The following is an 18375-nucleotide window of genomic DNA, read 5'->3' as shown; positions in this document are numbered from 1 at the left end:
TTAGTTGTTCTGTCGAGTCTTATGAACAGTGTGATGCCAGATACCAAACATTGCTCAAACTAGAAAAGCACTTGGAGAGGGAAAACCTGGCCAAAGGGCCACAGTTCTTAAAAAAAAAAAAAAAAATTCCTGGATCCAAACAGTAATCTGGATCTCCACCAAAATTGAATCAGTTCTTTCTTTTCACATTTCCAACATTTCCTGAAAATTTCATGAAAATCCATCTATAACTTTTTGAGTTATCTTGAACACAAACAAACAGATGAAGAGATAAACGTCGGTAAAAACATAACCTCCTTATGGTTATCAGGATGAACTAATTTATTAGTTGATCAGTAAATCAACTGTGAATCAATAAATAGATTCTTTCATTCAAATTAATTGAAGTAATCGATGTAATATAGAACGGTAGATGTGCACTTCAACTGATCGAAACCTGAAATGTCACCTGTTTTGGTGTTGTAGTGTTATTAATTAAAAACCAGTCACATCCAAGCGGCCACTTTCAAGAACCTTTAACAACTGATCAAAAGTAATTTATAACACCACTCATAAAACACCAGTCATTAAACTGGCTCTCTCAAGGACCCTCACAGAACGAAGACCCAGAGTTTCCTGTCTTATATGGACTGAGATCATTAGTCCTTCCCCTGAATAGATTTGTTTTGTTTGCACTTTAATGTCAACACCTTGTATGTTATTTCCTAGTTCTGATGCTTCCTTGTTGTATAAATATAGAAAAGCAACTTAATTAGCCTTTATTTTTGTCCAGGCTTTCAAGTGATGGTGTATGTTCTGTCAGCAGTGTTGAAGTGAGTGAAATGATGATGCTGAGCTTGTTTTTTTTCTGTTTGTCTGCATGTCTATTGAGAGATGAAAGGACTGTTATTAGCTCATGAATACTTTATCAAAGCATTAAAAGTGCTCGTACACTCACAGAATACACAGACATGCAGCCTTTGATTGGGTCTTATGGTCTTTGTAGTTTTTTCCAGAGTGACAGTAATTGAACCAATACCACCATTAAAGAAATAAACCTTCCAGTCACAAGTTTTTGAACCTGCATGACAGGACAAAGCAAACCAGCCCAATGCCTCGAGTAACCCCCTCTATCCAGTCACTTGCAGCAAAGATGGGCCCTTCGGAAATGTTTCCAAGATGTCACTTTCATCATTTTGATAACACCCCGGCCCCCCCTTCCCCCGCCGCTTCCCCCCTTTTCCTTCCTTCCCTGCACCTGACTGGATTCACGTTAGGAGAACCATCCTCTCTGTCTTTTCCTTTGGCGAAGATGCTTCCAGAGGGCCTCATGTGTCTTTGAGAAGATTAATTAGTTTAGCAATTTTTTAGGTTAGCTGTACAATTGCCAAATTGAATCTAAAATTATTTGATACAAACCCTCCCTCCTGCATGTGTGAAGTCAGTATTTGTTTTCAGTAAAAGGTATATTTACTGCTCAAATTCCAGCCAAACTGATAAATTGGCACACAAACAAACTTTAACCATGTAAATATTTTTTTTATAATTATTTTGTCAAATTTAACTAATAAATCCACCTTGATCTGCATTTATGTGGCTCAGTATGATATTTACCTTTATACTACCTTATTAAAGTGCAGCAAGGGTATAGAGTTTGGAATTTACAGTTGCAGGTTTTTTTTAACTCCCCGCAGAGGTATGACATCTTTGATCTTATTTTCCATTTTCCACATCACAGGCTGCTCATCATCCTCTTTTTTTCAGTCTTATGTCTTTGTTCCTTTACTCACATTTATCATTTCACCAAGTTTCATCCAAACATTATCAGCAGACATATTGTGTGTGACAGGCAGAAAAATAAAGTAAAAACAAAGAAATGGATGCCAAGGCCAACATTTTCAACTGAGGACCTTATCTGATGAAATGTACCCATTAGTGTCTTTTTTTCATGGAAGTAGTTGAGAATTCAGTGTGTGTGTGTTTGAGAATATATCAGGATGATAATCCCTACATAGTACCTTTAATTATTTGCTACAGTTTATTTTCATTATGCTGAGTTCAATTTATTCACCCATACAAACTGAAAACGTCTCCCTGTGGCCTCCTGAGCAGGCTCCTCTTTACTGGCACTTCACCATACAGTCACCTCATATGAACTCCCACTCACAGCTGGGGAGGGTTCTCATTATTAACGGGGAGGTTATAAATAAACAGGTAAACCGTAGTAAGCTCTCAACATCTCTGCTATGGGGGAAACGGCCATCACCATGGTTACCAATTCATAAGATGTTTATCTAGCAATGCAGTCATGTTATGTGTTAATCCCTTTCCAATGTATATCATATTGAATCTGACTCTGAGCAAATCTGTCATGTTTGGTTAATCAAAAGCAAAAGTTTGGGCACAACAGGTAAAAATGTAGCTGGTCTATGGATGTTTGGTGCTGGTTGAAAAGGCGTTGGAGTGGATTTGGTACCTCAACTGTCTACCACAGAGGAGTTGTGGCTATACATGTAGCTTACAATCATCAAATGTAAATGTGGTGTGAATGAATGGGTTTAATGTTAAGTTCTTTGTGCCTTGAAAAGCACTTTATAAATCTGATCCATTGCTATCATAAACATTTGGATTATTGATTAGAAAATGAATCATTTTCCAAAATGTATGTATAAAGATGATGATTTAACTACGTGCCACACACAATAAGGCATATGAGGAGCTGCGAGCATACTGTGCATATTGCTTCCACCATTATAAAGTTCTTTTCAGCATGTTAAGAAATGTCACTTTCACTGAGGTCTTCGACTTAATTAGGTTGTTTGGGCTCTTCCTGTTCCCAAAAGGCTAAGATTTCAGCTGAAATGAACTTCCTTCAGAAAGTGGCAAGGCTTAGCTAAGGAGCTAAAGCAGGGGTGCCCAAACTTTTTGCATCCACTGGCCGAACTGAAAATGAGCAAGTGAGCCATGGGCCAAACACTGTGGCTTTAAGGATAAAACGCAAGTAAATGTAGAAAGTTATTTCAATTGTTTGTTTATAGCTAATACAGTGTATTTTTCCCATCAGGGCAAATAAAACTGTACATAAAAAAATCAATATGGCAAAAGAACAATAAAGCCATAGTTGGAGGGGCAAGAAACAATAATTACAGCCACTAAACTGTAACCAAGTGCAACATGTAAGCAACAAATAACAGTGCATGTTGAACATGGCAGGGGGCTGATACTTAGTGGGACACATGAAGTTGATCTTTGGACATTACCAGCTTCTCAGTTAGGTTGCACCTGGCTCTCTGACAAGGTGAGTTTGTCATTGAGTTGTGAGTCAGTCAGGGTCCCTCTGAGTCTGGACTTATGGGGTTCATGACACTGAAAGTGTTGTCTTTTCAGGATATTAACAACAACGAGCGGGCCAAAAGCAAAGTGGGTTGGCCTGCGTGCCCCAGATGAAGATGCCTCCTGACCTCCCTTTGGAGGTCTTTTGAACACAACCAGCTAGTATGAGACCCAGGTGGAGAGCCAGTACATATTAGAGGGATAATATTTTATTTCTGGCCTGGGAACAATTCAGGATTCCCCAGAAGGGACAGGGGTGTGTCACTGGAGAGAGGAATGGCTGAGTTTCCCTTTCAAGCCTGTTGGCCTCGAACTGACTCAGATGATTGGAAGACAATAGATCGATGGGCTACTCCTTCCCACAGTCATCATTAGAAATGGTTTAGTTATGCTAATTTTAGAAATGTTTTAACATACCCCAAACCTTATCTAAGCAGTTGGCAGCCATGGGCTTCCCTACTTCCGAGTAGCTACCCAGCACCCTGAAATTTAATATTATTCCTCCTTACAGAGCAAGAGAAGATGAATCAGCTTCTTTTCTACTTGGCAGATACATTTATTCCAAACTTCCTTCAGTTCATCAGGGAGGAAAATCCCTGTTACACCCCACCACAAAATGGTGCGTACTTTTGATATTTGGAGAAAGGATGAAGAATTTGATAAAGAGAACAACTCCACTTGTATTTCACAAGTGGCTCTAACATGCTTTTGAGCTGTGTTGCATAAAAATCATGTCAGTGGCAGAATGAAATATTTCATTCCACTACATACATTCAAGAAAACATTTTATCATCTCCTAAAGAAAAGCTTGAAATGAAAAGAGATTGACTTTCAAAATCAGGACAATGAGCCTTACCCTCCAAATCAACAACAGGTTAGCTCAAGAGGTCCAAGCTAAAGGTTGTTTCATAGCTTTCACAGTTATAAAACTTAGAGATCATCTAAAAAATTTGGGCATTAAAAGAGTAATTCGTTAATAGAAGAAGTAGAAAAAATAGAATTTTAGCACAAACAATGGAAGAAAATTCCACAAACAAATAAAGGAAATCTTACTTTGTTGTTTTAAAAAGAAAATTATTTTAGCTCAAAATGTCCACTGGCATTTTGAAAACCAGTGAATGAACCTAAGAATTCACTGTTAAAAGTCCAAGGATGCCTGCAACATCCAAACTGTAAAGCCAGAACTTTACAGAACAGATGATTTTAGCAACTTTTGTTAAGAATACAGCGCTTATTATAATATCTGCAAAATCTCTGTTGTTTTTATTTTCACACTGTGGTGACTCGAGCACCAAATAATGCTGTTTGGAGTCTTCAGGTGTGAGCTTCAGTTTGTAAAACTGATAAAAAAAACAGCAAGAGGATCAGGAGAAGGGAAGGGGACTGGCAGATAGAAGGGAAAGGAAATGCAGGAATTAATCCCATTTGCATACAAGTTTTGTAAAGCAGTGTCTGTGCATATCTGCAGTGTGTTAAGGATGCAGAAGGCGTCCACCCACTGGATCTGCAGATGTGGCCGTTCTGCAAGATTGTTGTTACATGAAAGAGAGCGATCCTGTGTTTGCCTGTGTACTAAGCACAAAGAAACATGTACAACTCTTACTGTTTATCTGATTAGTTAAATCTTCTTTCCTGTACCCATGCTGTCAGAAAGGAATGCTTTTTTACAAGTAAAGTGAAGACTACAAGAGACTTAAGTCTAAGTAAATGCATTGAGCTGTTGCTCTTTAATTGGCCAGTTAGTTATTTGTGTTAACAAGCAATAAAGAACATATACCTTATAAAGTAGTCAGTGAGTGTATATTATAGAAAGAGACAACCAAACTTAAGCCCATCTCATTTGAAAACAGTTCATAAAATGCACCTTTTCTTGTCATTTCTCACTTTTCTGTTCAGAACTAAGTTTTTATACATTACATTGACATCTACTTCAGCTAATTAATATAAAAGGAAATTAAATGGTTAATATAGCCTGATCTGTTGAAATACATTTTTTAAAGGCAAATGTTTCCCTGAGAAACATTGCCAGGGGATAAATCAAGAAAAAAATATGATTTTGTCAAAGGATTACCAAACCATGGTGAAAAAGTTAAATTACTAATAAGCCTCGGCTGATATGAGGTTTCATTTTACAGTTTTTTGGTACAACTGCAGATTTAAATAAAATCATTTCCGTGAGTTCTGCTTCTGTTGTGTAGAGCCACAGGATGGGGAACATTTGTCTGTGGCTCCTTGTAAATCTTCACCCTCCCCCTGTTCATGTTTACATCTTTCTCTGTCTGACTGGATGCAGGCTGAATACTAATCTTTCCAAAGTTAAAGATGTGTATCCACTTCCTGGATGGAGCACAGAAACATCCAACTGAATAAACATTTAAAGAACATAAACACAAGCACGTGTATTTTTTAGTACCATTTGTACAATAACTTAAAAATCAAAGATCAGTGTTATTTCTGGCTTTTAGCTTTCATTTCTTTGTTTACTGATTTAATTGTTTTTCTAATTTTTACCTCATCACTTCATCTTCAGCCACTTTGGTGTTCAAACAACTTCAGCTCTAAGGCTGCCAGTTTAAAGAAACAAACCATTTTTCTGTCGTCTGAGAGCTTTAGCTTGTGAATTTGCTTGTTCCTGGCGTGTCTCCTGAATCACACAGACCATCCCATTATCTTGTGGGATGCTGAGATACATAAGAGCTAAATAAAGTCCACAGTTGTTCTCAATTAGGATTAAAGTATTTGTTGTTATTAGGCCTGTCGCAATAAGCAATAAGTCAATTAATTGCGCGATAAGAAAAAATGTGCGCAATAAGTTTGTCGGACGCAATGATTTTCATTGGTCTTTATTTTCTCTGATGCCACATTTTTTAAGGCATAGTAACTAAACACAGCAATACAAGTTTCCATCTGCACATCAACTGCAGTTTTCCCAGCTGGGAAAAAAGACCTTAACAAACTTCCTGACAGTCCACGATCACTGGGGTGTTTAACGGACAGATTAAATACAAACAGGACAGTCCAACATGGTGTGCACTCAAAGCATGGTTGGTAAAGTGATGCTGCCCTTTAATATTGTTAAAAAGGTTACATTTTGAAAAATGTTGCAAACACTTCACAGGCAGGATGAATAGCCTGGATGAACATACATGTTACAAATGGTAATTCCACAAGTTTAGAATGACATGAAAAATGACGGCAAATCAAAAACATTCAGTTTTACCATTCCACCTCTGGTCAAGTTCAAACATGTCCCCTTGTGTGAGCTTTACCATAGACTGTATAACTGCTGCCTGGACCCTGAACTCCCAAGTGTTTAGAGACCATATGTCTGTTTTAGCAGACTAGGAACTGGATGAGCATAAACTAGTCTGCACATCAAGGTAAATGGTCTTTCGAAACTAAAGTGTCGATCTTTGAAAGGGTGTACTTGTATTATTATGAAATGATTGTTTTAATTGAGAATGGTCTAAAAAAAGACAACAATAATCGCTCAGCGCAATATTATTGTCTATCGCAATAATATCTGAGACAATTAATTGCATGGCAAAATTTGTTACCGTGACAGGCCTAGTTGTTTTGATTCCTTTAGATGTTTCCTGATGTCATAAAATTAAAGTTTTGTGCAGATTTCTGCGATCTGTTTTTCCTTTTGCAGTAAAGTGTGTACTTGGGGGTTTTTATTTAAGGTAGTGACACAGGAAGGTGATATTCAGAGTATAGGGATGATGTGTGGCAAAAGGAAATGAGTGAGGACTCAAAGCTGAGTTCACTGTTCAGGATCTTCAACCACTGTAGCAAGTAAATTTATCCAGAGCCATTTTTTTTTTTTTTTGTTTTTCAATCTAGCTGTAAATATATATTTACTTTTATATAATTTTGTGCTTTGTCTGAAAATGAATACAGGCATATCTCAGAAACTTAGAATATTATGAAAAAGTTTAATATTTTTTGTCACTCATTTCAGAATGTGAAACCTAAATATTATATAGATTCATTACACATAGAGTGAAACATTTCAAATATTCAATTCTTTCTCAGATGAAAGCAAATTTTGCATTTATTTGGAAATCAAGGTCCCAGAGTCTGGAGGAAGAGTGGAGAGGCACATAATCCATGTTGCTGGAAGTCCAGTGTGGAGTTTCCACAGTCTGTGATGATTTGGGGAGCCATGTCATCTGCTGGTGTTGGTCCACTGTGTTTTCTGAAGTTCACAGTCAACACAGCATCTACCAGGAAATTTTAGAGCACTTCATGCTTCCTTCTGCTGACAAGCTGTATGTAGATCCTGATTTCATTTTCCAGCAGAACTTGGCACCTGCCTACACTGCCAAAGGTACCAAAAGCTGCTGCAGTGACCATGGTGTTACTGTGTTTGATTGGCCAATAAACTGACCTGATCTGAACCCCATAGAGAATCTGTGGGGTATTGTCAAGAGGAAGATGAGAGACGCCAGAACCAACTATGTAGATGACCTGAAGGCTGCTATCAAACCAACCTGGGCTTCCATTACACCTGAGCAGGGCCACACGCTGATCGCTTCCATTGCCACGATGCATTGATGCAGTAATTCATGCAAAAAGAGGCCTAACCAGGTACTGAGTGCATGGAAATGAACATACTTTTCAGAAGCCTGACATTTCTGTTTAAAAATATCCTTTTTTTCATTGATCTTACATAATATTCTAATTTTCTGAGACCTTGCATTTTGGATTTTCATTATCTATAAGCCACAATCATCAAGATTTCAAGAAATAAATGTTTGAAATGTTTCATTTTAATGTGCAATGAATTTATATATGTTTCATATTCTGAAATGAGTGGAAAAATATGAAACTTTTTCATAATATTCTAATGTCTGAGATGTACCTGTGAGTTACTTTCCTAGTTTCTCAAGTCATGATTCTGTATAAATCCTACTCTGAGTTCATGTCTGAACTCGTGCCACACCAGATCTTCAGTTGGAGAGCGCCCCATCTGATCCACATAAGTTATTCCCCTTGCTTCAGATCTTCTGCCCAGTTTCCTTTGGTTACTGCTTGTTGCTTTCATGCTTGGTTATCAGTCAGTAGGCCAGTTGGTCTGATAAAGTTTGCTTTATGTTGGTTTTGAGCTTGACCTGTGGAACGTCCTGCCTTAGCAGCACTTTTCAGTAGTTAACTTCTGGTTCTTGCACCCGTCTGTGTCGCAACTCCCAGTCCTGCATTCGGGTCCTGCTCTTCGTTTCCTCGTAGCCCTGATGCAGTATTTTAACCTACATGTTTAAGTCATACATTGGTCGGATGCTAAGAATAAAGACTAACATACTTGACAGTATGGTGTCAGAACTTCTGTAACTTATTTATCTTATTCACTGTCCTGTTTCAGTGAATAAGATTATCTCGGGGTCTCTGTCTCGAAACCACACAACACTGATGGTCTCGCCACCATCTTGACGTTTCACACTTCACTCTTTCAACTTTTATCCTCCCGCTCCAACCTACTTGTACGTTATCTTCAACTCTTGTCCACACTCTCTGTTGCTGCGGACTGTTTACCTGAATACTCAACCTTCTTTACCTCTGCTCACTGTGCTGTTACTGTTCTCTCAAACAGTAATGGACAGAATTACTTGAACATGCATTGTTTTGATAGATTTTGCTCTTTTTTTTTACTCCACAATTTAATCTTCGGTTTCTTCAGCTGCATTTTAAAGAACACTGTCTTCAGATGTGTAATATTAGTATATTCTTTCACTCTCCTCTTTTTAGATCCTCGAATAAGTAACACCACTTTCATTTCTCAGATAGTACCATTGATTTTGATCACTAAAAGATATCTTTAATATTTAACTGATTAAAAACATGACCGGTACGTCTTTCATAAAAAACACCACATTTTATTTATCTTCTAAAGAGATCATTTTTCTGCTCAAATGAAACCTGGTGGTAATTTTACAGAAACTAAGCACCTGCATCTCCCAGCATGTCATGTTTCACCTGACTGCCGTCGAGGGTAAGCAGGTGCCAGAGATGTTTAAGTATGTTCAGAACAGATGATAAAAGGTATTATTTGCTCCCTGAAGCAATTTAACAAGTAATCACTCTCCCTTCTGTCCCCCCCCCCCTTTTTTCCCCTCAAATCCTCTCTTTCTCCTTAAGGTCACATGTAATTGTTTCACCATCAGTGATGGGGAGCTGCAAGAGATTGGAGTCGGGCTGTATCCAAGGTAACGCACCCATATTTACATGTCCACACATATGCATGCACATAATCAGCAAAGTGAGACGTTCACATTTGTAAAATGCTTCAATAATCTGAATGCAGTTCATACTGCTGCTGCCTTTTACTTGCACAGTAAAACTCTTCCCAGATTTAAATGCAGCAGATAGATGCAGTACTGCCCCATCAAGTCCCTCCCCTCCACACCGAACCCCACCCTCCACCGCCCGTGATCCTCAATCCAGCCGAGCAGGAGGCAGAGCCTTTGGTTATCAGGCCCCTCTCTTATGGAATAAGCTCCCAGTTAGTGTTAGGGAAGCAGACACCCTCCCCACCTTTAAGACTAGGCTGAAGACTTATCTTTTTGATAAGTCCTATAGCTAGGGATGGTTAGCATCCCTTAGTTATGCTGCCATAGGTTTAGACTGCTGAGGGACATTTCCTGATACACTGAGCTTCTTTCTTTTTCTCTTTATCTCTTTCTTTTACCCCCCCCCATAACAGTGTTGCATCATTAACATGTATGTCTTCTGGCTCAGCAGGTCTCCCTGGCCGGGAGTAGCAGTTCCTGTTGTCTGTTGTCTTTCTGTCCTCTTCCCCCCACACAGCAGGGGCAGATGGCTGCCTGTCCTGAGCCGGGTTCTGCCGGAGGTTTCCTTCCTGTTAAAAGGGAGTTTTTTCCTTCCCACTGTTGCCAGTGTGCTTGCTCAGGATGGGAGATTGAGTTGGACTCAACTCAATCTGTTGGTTTCCTTATATAGACTATTATGAATTGGCTTTCATTATGTTTTCCTCTCCGTCTGTAAAGCGTCTTGAGATGGCATTGCCGTGATTTGACGCTATATAAATAAAGTTTAATTGAATTGAAAATCTTTCCTGACAATACTTTGATGTAAAAAGAAGAATAGAAGGAAAAAGGAGGGAATTTTTCTTGTGAAGCGAAAACCTGAGAAGGAATGTTGATGGAATGTTAAAATGCTGTTTGGCCAAAATGGGAGAGAAAGAGAAGCTGAATCACTCAGAGAAATGTTAGATTTGAGTCCAGCTGATGTGAGATGGATGAAATGTGTGTCTGCATTGTAAGAGTGAGACACAAACGCACACAGCAAGGCGATACGCTCAGTAATCCCTGTGGCACGTCCTGGGTGAATGGGGTGGGATTTGGCCTGTTGTTGTACATGCTGTTAGTGCTGCTGCACGCACACACACACACACACACACACACACACACACTCTGCAGGTATCTCAGCCAGTTTATCTGGCCGGTGTTGAGGTGTCAGATGGTCACAGTGGCATTACCAAAGCTCAGCCAAACCATGTGTGTCTGTGTGATCTGTGCTGTAACTCATCCATAAATGATGGGCACGTTCTCATGATGGTCCCCTGCCTATTCATATTTTGGGTTGCCTAGCAACGGTGGGTTTGCCGAAGAACAGGGAATTACTCTACTGAGGCTGCACCTCAGTCAAAATAAAACTTTTTTCAATTTCTATCTCTGTAGTACCTTAAAAACAATTTTTATTTGGTAACTTTTTCCATCTCTTCTCATCAGGTAGGAACTAGACACTTTGAAACTGTGGTGGGGAGGAGGTCACTGAGCATACTGGTATTTATAATGGATAATTTCGACTGTCCTCACCACCACACACTGGTCAGACAGCGGAGCTCCTTCTCTGACAGACAGACAGACAACTCCGCCGTCGCACAGACAGGAAATCTTTCATGCCACATTCCATAATCCCATTCAGTTCCTCACCACTGGCAGGCAGGGAACAACCTGGCTACCTGCTGCTTTTATTTAGTTCCTGTTTTATTGTACTCATTTTATTATATTACTGGCATGCACATTGTTTACATTTATTTGTTTTTTACATCCTTATTTAAAATAGATTTACCTCTATATCTTCTTGTTCATACTTGTTTTCTTTTTACATTGTTGATTTTTGTATGTTGTATATTGATTTGTATGTTTGGTTTATTATTTTCTCAACACAGCTGGATGTTTTGTTTGCTATTTTTTGTTTGCTTGGTAATTTAAGTCAGTATTTGCCTCATTGCGTGCTGCAGTAACCCCTAATTTTCAAGTTTTGGGAACAAAGACAGTATCTACCTTCCAGCCTTTACTTCCTTTCTGCACTCCTATCAGTGTGTTTTATGCACTACCTTATGAGTGCTACTTGGCCTACTGGAAGACCCCTTTTCTGCCACTTATCCGGGGTCGGGTTGCAGCATAAACAGGGAAGCCCAGACTTCCCTCTCACCAACCAGATTTGCCAGCTCTTCCAGGGGAATCTTAAGGCATTCCCAGGCCAGTCAAGACAAATAATCCCTCCAGCATGTCCTGGGTCTTCGTAGGGTTCTCAACCCATAGAGACGTGCCCAGAACACCTTACCGGGGAGGTGTCTAGCAGGCGTCCTGACCAGATGCCCGAGCCACCTCAACTGGCTCCTCTCGATGCAGAGGAGCAGCGGCTCGACTATGAGCCCCTCCCGGATGACCGAGCTTCTGTCTCTAAGGAAAAGTCGGCCACCCTGAGGGGGAAACTCATTTCAGCTGCCTGGAGGAGTTCAAGTCACTTTTTGTTGTTGAAAATAACAAAAAAAAATCCTCTTGAGTTCGATGACAGCAACATCTTTTTTTTTTTTTTTTTTTTTTTTTTTTTTTAAATTTGGGTGAATGTTTTTTACTATGTAAGACCCCCTTTTAAACCATATTCCGTAAGCAATAATACTCACAAGGGGGCTTATTTGACATAATATCTTTTATGTGCTAAAAAATTTAAATTGATGAAAGATCTGAACTACAAAGCAGGTCAGTTCAACACTGAGCTCTTCTACTAAGAAGACATGCTGTACCAATAGATGCTGCATGTTCCCATCATTGTGTTGCTGAACTATGCAAGATATGCAGTTAGAGGTAGATGCTGCTTGATTGTAAACTCTTCGCTCCAACACTTGCCGTCTCTTTTAGCATGGTTGGTATCTTTCCACATGGGCAGGTTGCCAGTTCTTTCGCCCCAACACTGTAAGAGATGCAGATTTTCGAATTGAACACTGGTAACACACCGGATAGTCTCACTCCTTTTCAGTCTGGAGGACATGGCGTCCATGATGTTTAAAATTAATTTCAAATTTTGGCTCGCCTGACTACAGAAGAGTTTTCCACTTTGCCTCAGTCCATTTTAAATTAGTTTAGGTGCAGAGAAGACGGCATCGTTTCTGGATGTGTGGCCTCTTGATGGAGCTTTAACTTGCCTTTGCTGAGGGCACAGTGAACTGTTCACAGACAGTGATTTTCTGAAGTGTTCCTGAACCTGTGTGGCGATTCCCGTCTGCTTCTAATGCAGTGCTGCCTGAGGGCCTGAAGAGCACAGGCTTCTAAGACTTCTGTTCAGCTATGCCCCTTGTTTAAAGTGATGTCTGAAGAGTTTTTTTTTTTAAATCGCATTTGTGCACTTTACATAGACAACATGTTTTCTGCATATTGCTCTGCAATTTTTTTAAGTTCTTGCAGATTGCTGAACCTCTGCCCATCCTTCCTTTTCACACAGACTGCTTCTCTGAGGTCCTCTTTCTATACCCAGTCATCTTACTGACCCATTAACATTTAACCCAGTTCCAATGGGCCCCTCCAGACGTTTTAAGCACCACTCACTTTCACAGCCTTGGTCTCGTCATCTGGACATTTATTAGCTGCTTTGGGACCGTCAGAGTCCAGAAGAACTTTTCATAATGTTTTATTTTAGAATGTCTTTCATTGAATTTTTAAATAAAATGTTTATTTCTTAGATTAGCGAATTGCTAAATTGTGTTTTTATTGTTTTTTTTTTACAACATTCCGACTTCTTTGAAGATAGGATGTATCTGTGTAACATACTAGAGGAATACTGAGAGTTAAAATGGTAGAAAGATACAGTACAGTTTGCATGTGAAGGTTCAACATTTCAACACTTAAATGAAATTATATTACTTTAATTCATTTATTCAGATAAGTAAAATACTTGACTACAGAAAAAAACTTCAAAGTTGTAATAGCATTTTTTTTTACTTTACAAAAAAATCCTAACACATTTTAATAAATGAAATCTTAAAATTGACATAAATGAGAGCTTAGCAAAAAAAAAAAAAGTTTTCAAATTTGCAACCTTTTCAGACTTAAAGTTAAAGCTCCATATACTAATAAAAATAAAGGCATGGTTTTGTTCCATCCAGTACAGGATGAGTTTGACGTCATTAGATGTAAAAGAAAATCATTGTTTATATATATATAAATAAAAAAAAGATTCAGAACATCTTTTTTAATCCTTTAAAGTTGACGTTTGTCCTGTTGGATTTTAGACTTTATTGTGAGACAACACAGAATATACCTTTTAAAACCTTTTTTTCCCCTTAATCTTTTTCTTCATCCCTCTGAGCCTGTGGTTTGTTTGGAGCCAGTTTGTTGCAGATGATAGTGGAATGTACTTCTAAGCTAATGTTAGTATTGCAGCTGAGAAGCACTCTGAAGCATCTTTATGCTTTCCCTCATATCTATAGATAAGTGATTAACATGTTAAAATTGCTTCACTTTTTCCATATTTTATCTTTAGCTGGAGGGGCCAAAAATGACTCAAGTAACCACTATAGAGTTTTTGAATGCTTTCTTGAGTCATGTTATTAGCAGGCATGATTAGCGTTGTCTGCTTTGTAATATTTCTAAACCATTGAAGAAGTGAGTCTGGTTCAACTGCTGATGTTAGAAGATCCTCACTCTAACACAAACATGACGCCATAGAATATTTTTTCTCAATAAATCTCTTAATAACAGCAGTTTAGTGAAGTCTGTATCCTCTTCCTCCATCCTGCATCACACAGCAACAGTTACTTTCACAGGTGCTGAGGCATGGATAGTGAATTAACCTAATTAGCATACTAATGAGCTGCTCCATCAGATAAAAGAATCGTTTCGAGGACTTGATGTCTAGTTGATATTCAGCCTGCAACTTCTCCACTGTAGAGGAAAGCCAGAGGGGTTACTGACTGTTTTACAAAGGCTGAACACTTTTTTTTTTAAATTTTTTTTTTTTTTATCCCGTGGCCCATTGTTTTGCTGAATATGATAAACGATAGCTGCAGTAATGAAGGGGGCTGTAAAAACACACAAACCTCTTAATTTTTGCCAGCCATGCATGCAGTAGCGTTAAACGTCTTCTAGTGTAGGTGGGAGGTCATTATTATCCTCATCATGGGAAACACACTCATAACCAGACATGGAGATTAGTAAAGTCATATCTACCGCGGTTTACTTTAGTGTGCAACCCTGTGTAAGATGACAAATATATATTCATTCATTCATTCATTTTCTGAACCGCTTAATCCAATTCAGGGTCGCGGGGAAGCTGGAGCCTATCCCAGCTGGCTTTGGGCAACAGGCAGGGTACACCCTGGACAGCTCGCCAGTCCATCGCAGGGCACAAATATATATGTGATACTATTTTACTTCTTCCTCCCATCCTAAAGGAAAATGTTGATTTATGTTTTGTTCCATCTCCAAAGTCATTATAGATGCGTGTTAATGTGTGTGTTTGCAGAACAGTAAGTACAGGTTGTGATTAGGTCAAACATGATCAGGTGTAAGACATACTTTACCATTTAATAAAGCTAAGAATAAAACCTTCTTGCCTCTCTCCTTTCCTCAGATTATCTCCTTAACACACACTAAATAACTTTTTCTTTTTGTTAATGTATTCTGACCCAACAGTGTCAGGGGAGAACACATCATGCCTTACAATCTGTGGCAGTAGGGGAACTTATAAATAATATGTGTCTGTAGGGTTTTATTAATCCTTCAGTTTGGTGACACTGGTCATGTTAAACCAAGGGGGAGGGATGTGTGAATTCTCATTAAAAGAATTTATAATTGGCAACGAGGGCTGCACCGGTCCTGGGCTGATTCAAAAATAGTCATTTGGCTGATAGCCAGAAGCCAGTGCTGTGTGTTTTTACCATGACAAACCCAGCACAACCAGAATGCAGCAGATAAATATCTGCACTGCTACCGGTCAATACTTATCTACAGATTGATGGGATTACAGCCAACAAGCTCATTACCAGTCAATACAGATGTTTGATGTATGTGGGCCTCTGAGTGAGCAAAATTAATCAGGTGGTCATCAAGATTATTAAGTTGAACAACAGAAGAAGTTATGAAAATTACTAAATCAGAAAAGGGTACCATCATTTTTTTCAAAATGCTGCAACACTTCTTTGTTTCCTTTTCTTTGTGTATTACAAAAAAGTATATTGGCAATCTAAATAAGTATAGAAAACCGTTGACGTAAATCGTATTAAGATGTATGAATAAATCAGGAAAATGGTGGAAGGAGAGAATGTAATTTATTATAAAGTGTGTGTGTAAGAGAGAGACAGAAAAAGACATATGCATTATTGGTTCATAACACTGTTCTGCTTTAAATATGAAGCAATATTTTAATGTCTTGAGATGATATTTAATCCCCGAACAGCACTTTGCATAAGAGGAGCAGAGACATCCCAGCTGCGGTGTGTCACATTAAGCATGCTGCCTTACATAGGATGTGCTGTTCATGGTTTGTGTCTTCTACCATGATTATTTTGACACATGAAGATCTCTAAACGCATTTGTTGGCTCAGTAGGATGAAACCAGTGTTTTGCAAACAGTGGGCAAGTTAAATGTGTTGCAAAATTTATCATGCTCTTTATTTCTTCTGATCGAGTGTAAGTATGTGATAAAATGGTTGTGAGTGGATGTTTATATGCGCTGTAATGCCATTTAAGTGGGTGGTATGTCTCAAGGTAACATCAGCATGAATGCCGACTCGGGACCAGATATTCTCTTGTAGAACGTACCATTATGGTATTATTGTTGGTTTTCACCTCATCTGTCAGGAATTTAATCGTTTTAACAGATCAGCTTACACACACAAAAACAGTCCTTGCACCTCAGTCACCTTCTTCCTGTTTTTTTTTTTCTTGTCATCTTTGTATTTCACCTTCCCTCCTTCTCCTGTCCCCCTCTGGTCCTCCTCTTGCCCTCCTTTCTGCTTCTTCTCTGCACTCAGTTTATCACTGTTAAACCATGACTGTAGGCCAAACTGCGTGATGGTGTTTGAGGGAACGAAACTGCATCTCCGAGCTGTCCAGGACATCAACCCTGAAGAGGAGGTATGAGGAAGAAATTGCATTCTGCATCTTTACAGGATTAACAATGTGTGAAATGAGTCTGTTTTTATGGGCGCTTGCTTTTATAACCACACTCTTTATGAACAATATTTAATAAATGCACTTTATTTTGCCGCTACAATTGTTGCAGACAATGACTTCAGCAGTTTTTTAATGATGAATTATCTGTCAGTTCTAACCATTTCTGCAATAAACTGAACTGATTTGTACGAGTAATATATTTTGATGGATGAACAATGCACTTAATGGTAGTAAATGATTATTAAAGCCTGTAGCCAAGTGAAATATCACATTCACACATGCAGGATGACAGCTCCTAACTTTGCAGTGTTTTCTCCATTTTTCCATCATCCTTCATCATCCCTTGTGACTTTATGTAATGAGATGCATTGTGACTTTATGTAATGAGATGCAACCATGCCATCTGGACTAAACCACACTTACACACCCACACACATAGAAGCTACGGAATAATTTTCTTCATACTTAGTTTACTCTAATTCAGCTACAATTTTATAAGCTGTGAAGCTGAACTTCTCTGTACCGCTATATACCCAACATGCAGCAGTACTGTGCAATAAATGCAAATAAACTGTAAGGAAAAGCTCTAATGTCAACTCTGAAGTTTTCTCCTGTCTGTGTCCAGTTAACTATAAGTTACATTGAGACGTTGTCACTGACTGGAGATCGACAGAAGCAGCTGGAAGAGCAGTACCATTTTACATGCCACTGTCAGCGATGCGAGTCCCAAGCAGAGGTGAGACTCGCAGAAATATTATGGTTGCTATAGATCAGAGCTCTCTATTATATTGTTTTTCTTTCACAAAACAAAGAAATGAACTGTTTACATGCACATATAAAACTGGAAAAGAATTCCACCTGCAAAGCTTCATCAATTAAGGTGATTCTCAATTCTCCCCCTTCCACTTAGCCCTAGCCCTCCATTTTGCGAGTTCATGTGGGGGGAAGGGTTATCCCAATGCTCCTTTGGACAAAGGCTAAGGGGGAAGGGTGAGGGCTACACACCCCTTAAAGTGAAGATTTTCCAGGAACACACTTCATTGAAGAAGGGGTAGAAGCGTACGGCTGCCAGTTACTAGTTCCTGTACAGCGCGTTCAATGCTGAAAAAGAGGTTTACAAATTTAAGTTTTTTCAGCATTAAAATATGATTTAATAACAAGACTGAAATTACAGCTTTTTATTTTACGATCGTATGTTCTGCTCTGTGAAAGTTTGCTACGGTTAGCACAACAGGCTAGCATTTGCTGAACTGCTGGTTTAATATATGAACGCATAAAACCACTGTCGCTGTTTTCTTTCAGTGACAATCATCTATATGTTCTAGCATTTCCTTTACTTTTGTGCACAGTGCTAAATTGTATTATATGTTTTAATCAGGGACACCAGAACACACGAGGGCACTACAGAGCAGAAAAAGAGGAGTTTATTGTTTACGTTCCTGTTCTTGTACTAATTTCTGTTAAAAAGCCTCTATTAACATAAAGAAGTTACACATGCAATTCCAATGTTGTGAATACAATGTCTGCAAAACAACGTTCAAGGGACAGTAGTTCCTGTTTATCCAATTACTACTACAGTCTGTATTTATATCTACATTTTTAAAAAAAATAAAAGAATCAAGCTATGCATATGTATCTCATA

General features: G+C 38.7%; 1 protein-coding gene across 1 annotated transcript in view; it reads left to right on the top strand.

Annotated features, from left to right (window-relative positions):
- Window positions 1-18375, top strand: part of smyd3 (SET and MYND domain containing 3) — a gene marked incomplete at its 5' end in the record, with an annotated part of 95297 nt that overhangs the window by 59954 nt on the left and 16968 nt on the right. Inside the window, 3 exons of the mRNA XM_079245510.1 lie at window positions 9451-9518; window positions 16592-16694; window positions 17359-17469. Of these exons, the coding sequence (XP_079101636.1) occupies window positions 9451-9518; window positions 16592-16694; window positions 17359-17469 (282 nt within the window). The remainder of the gene's footprint in view (window positions 1-9450; window positions 9519-16591; window positions 16695-17358; window positions 17470-18375) is intronic.

This window comes from Telmatherina bonti (genome assembly GCF_933228915.1).
Source record: "Telmatherina bonti genome assembly, chromosome: 1".
In the NCBI taxonomy this organism is placed as follows: Eukaryota; Metazoa; Chordata; class Actinopteri; order Atheriniformes; family Telmatherinidae; genus Telmatherina; species Telmatherina bonti.
Note: the sequence above shows the minus strand (reverse complement) of the source record. Positions and strands in the feature narration are given on the sequence as shown.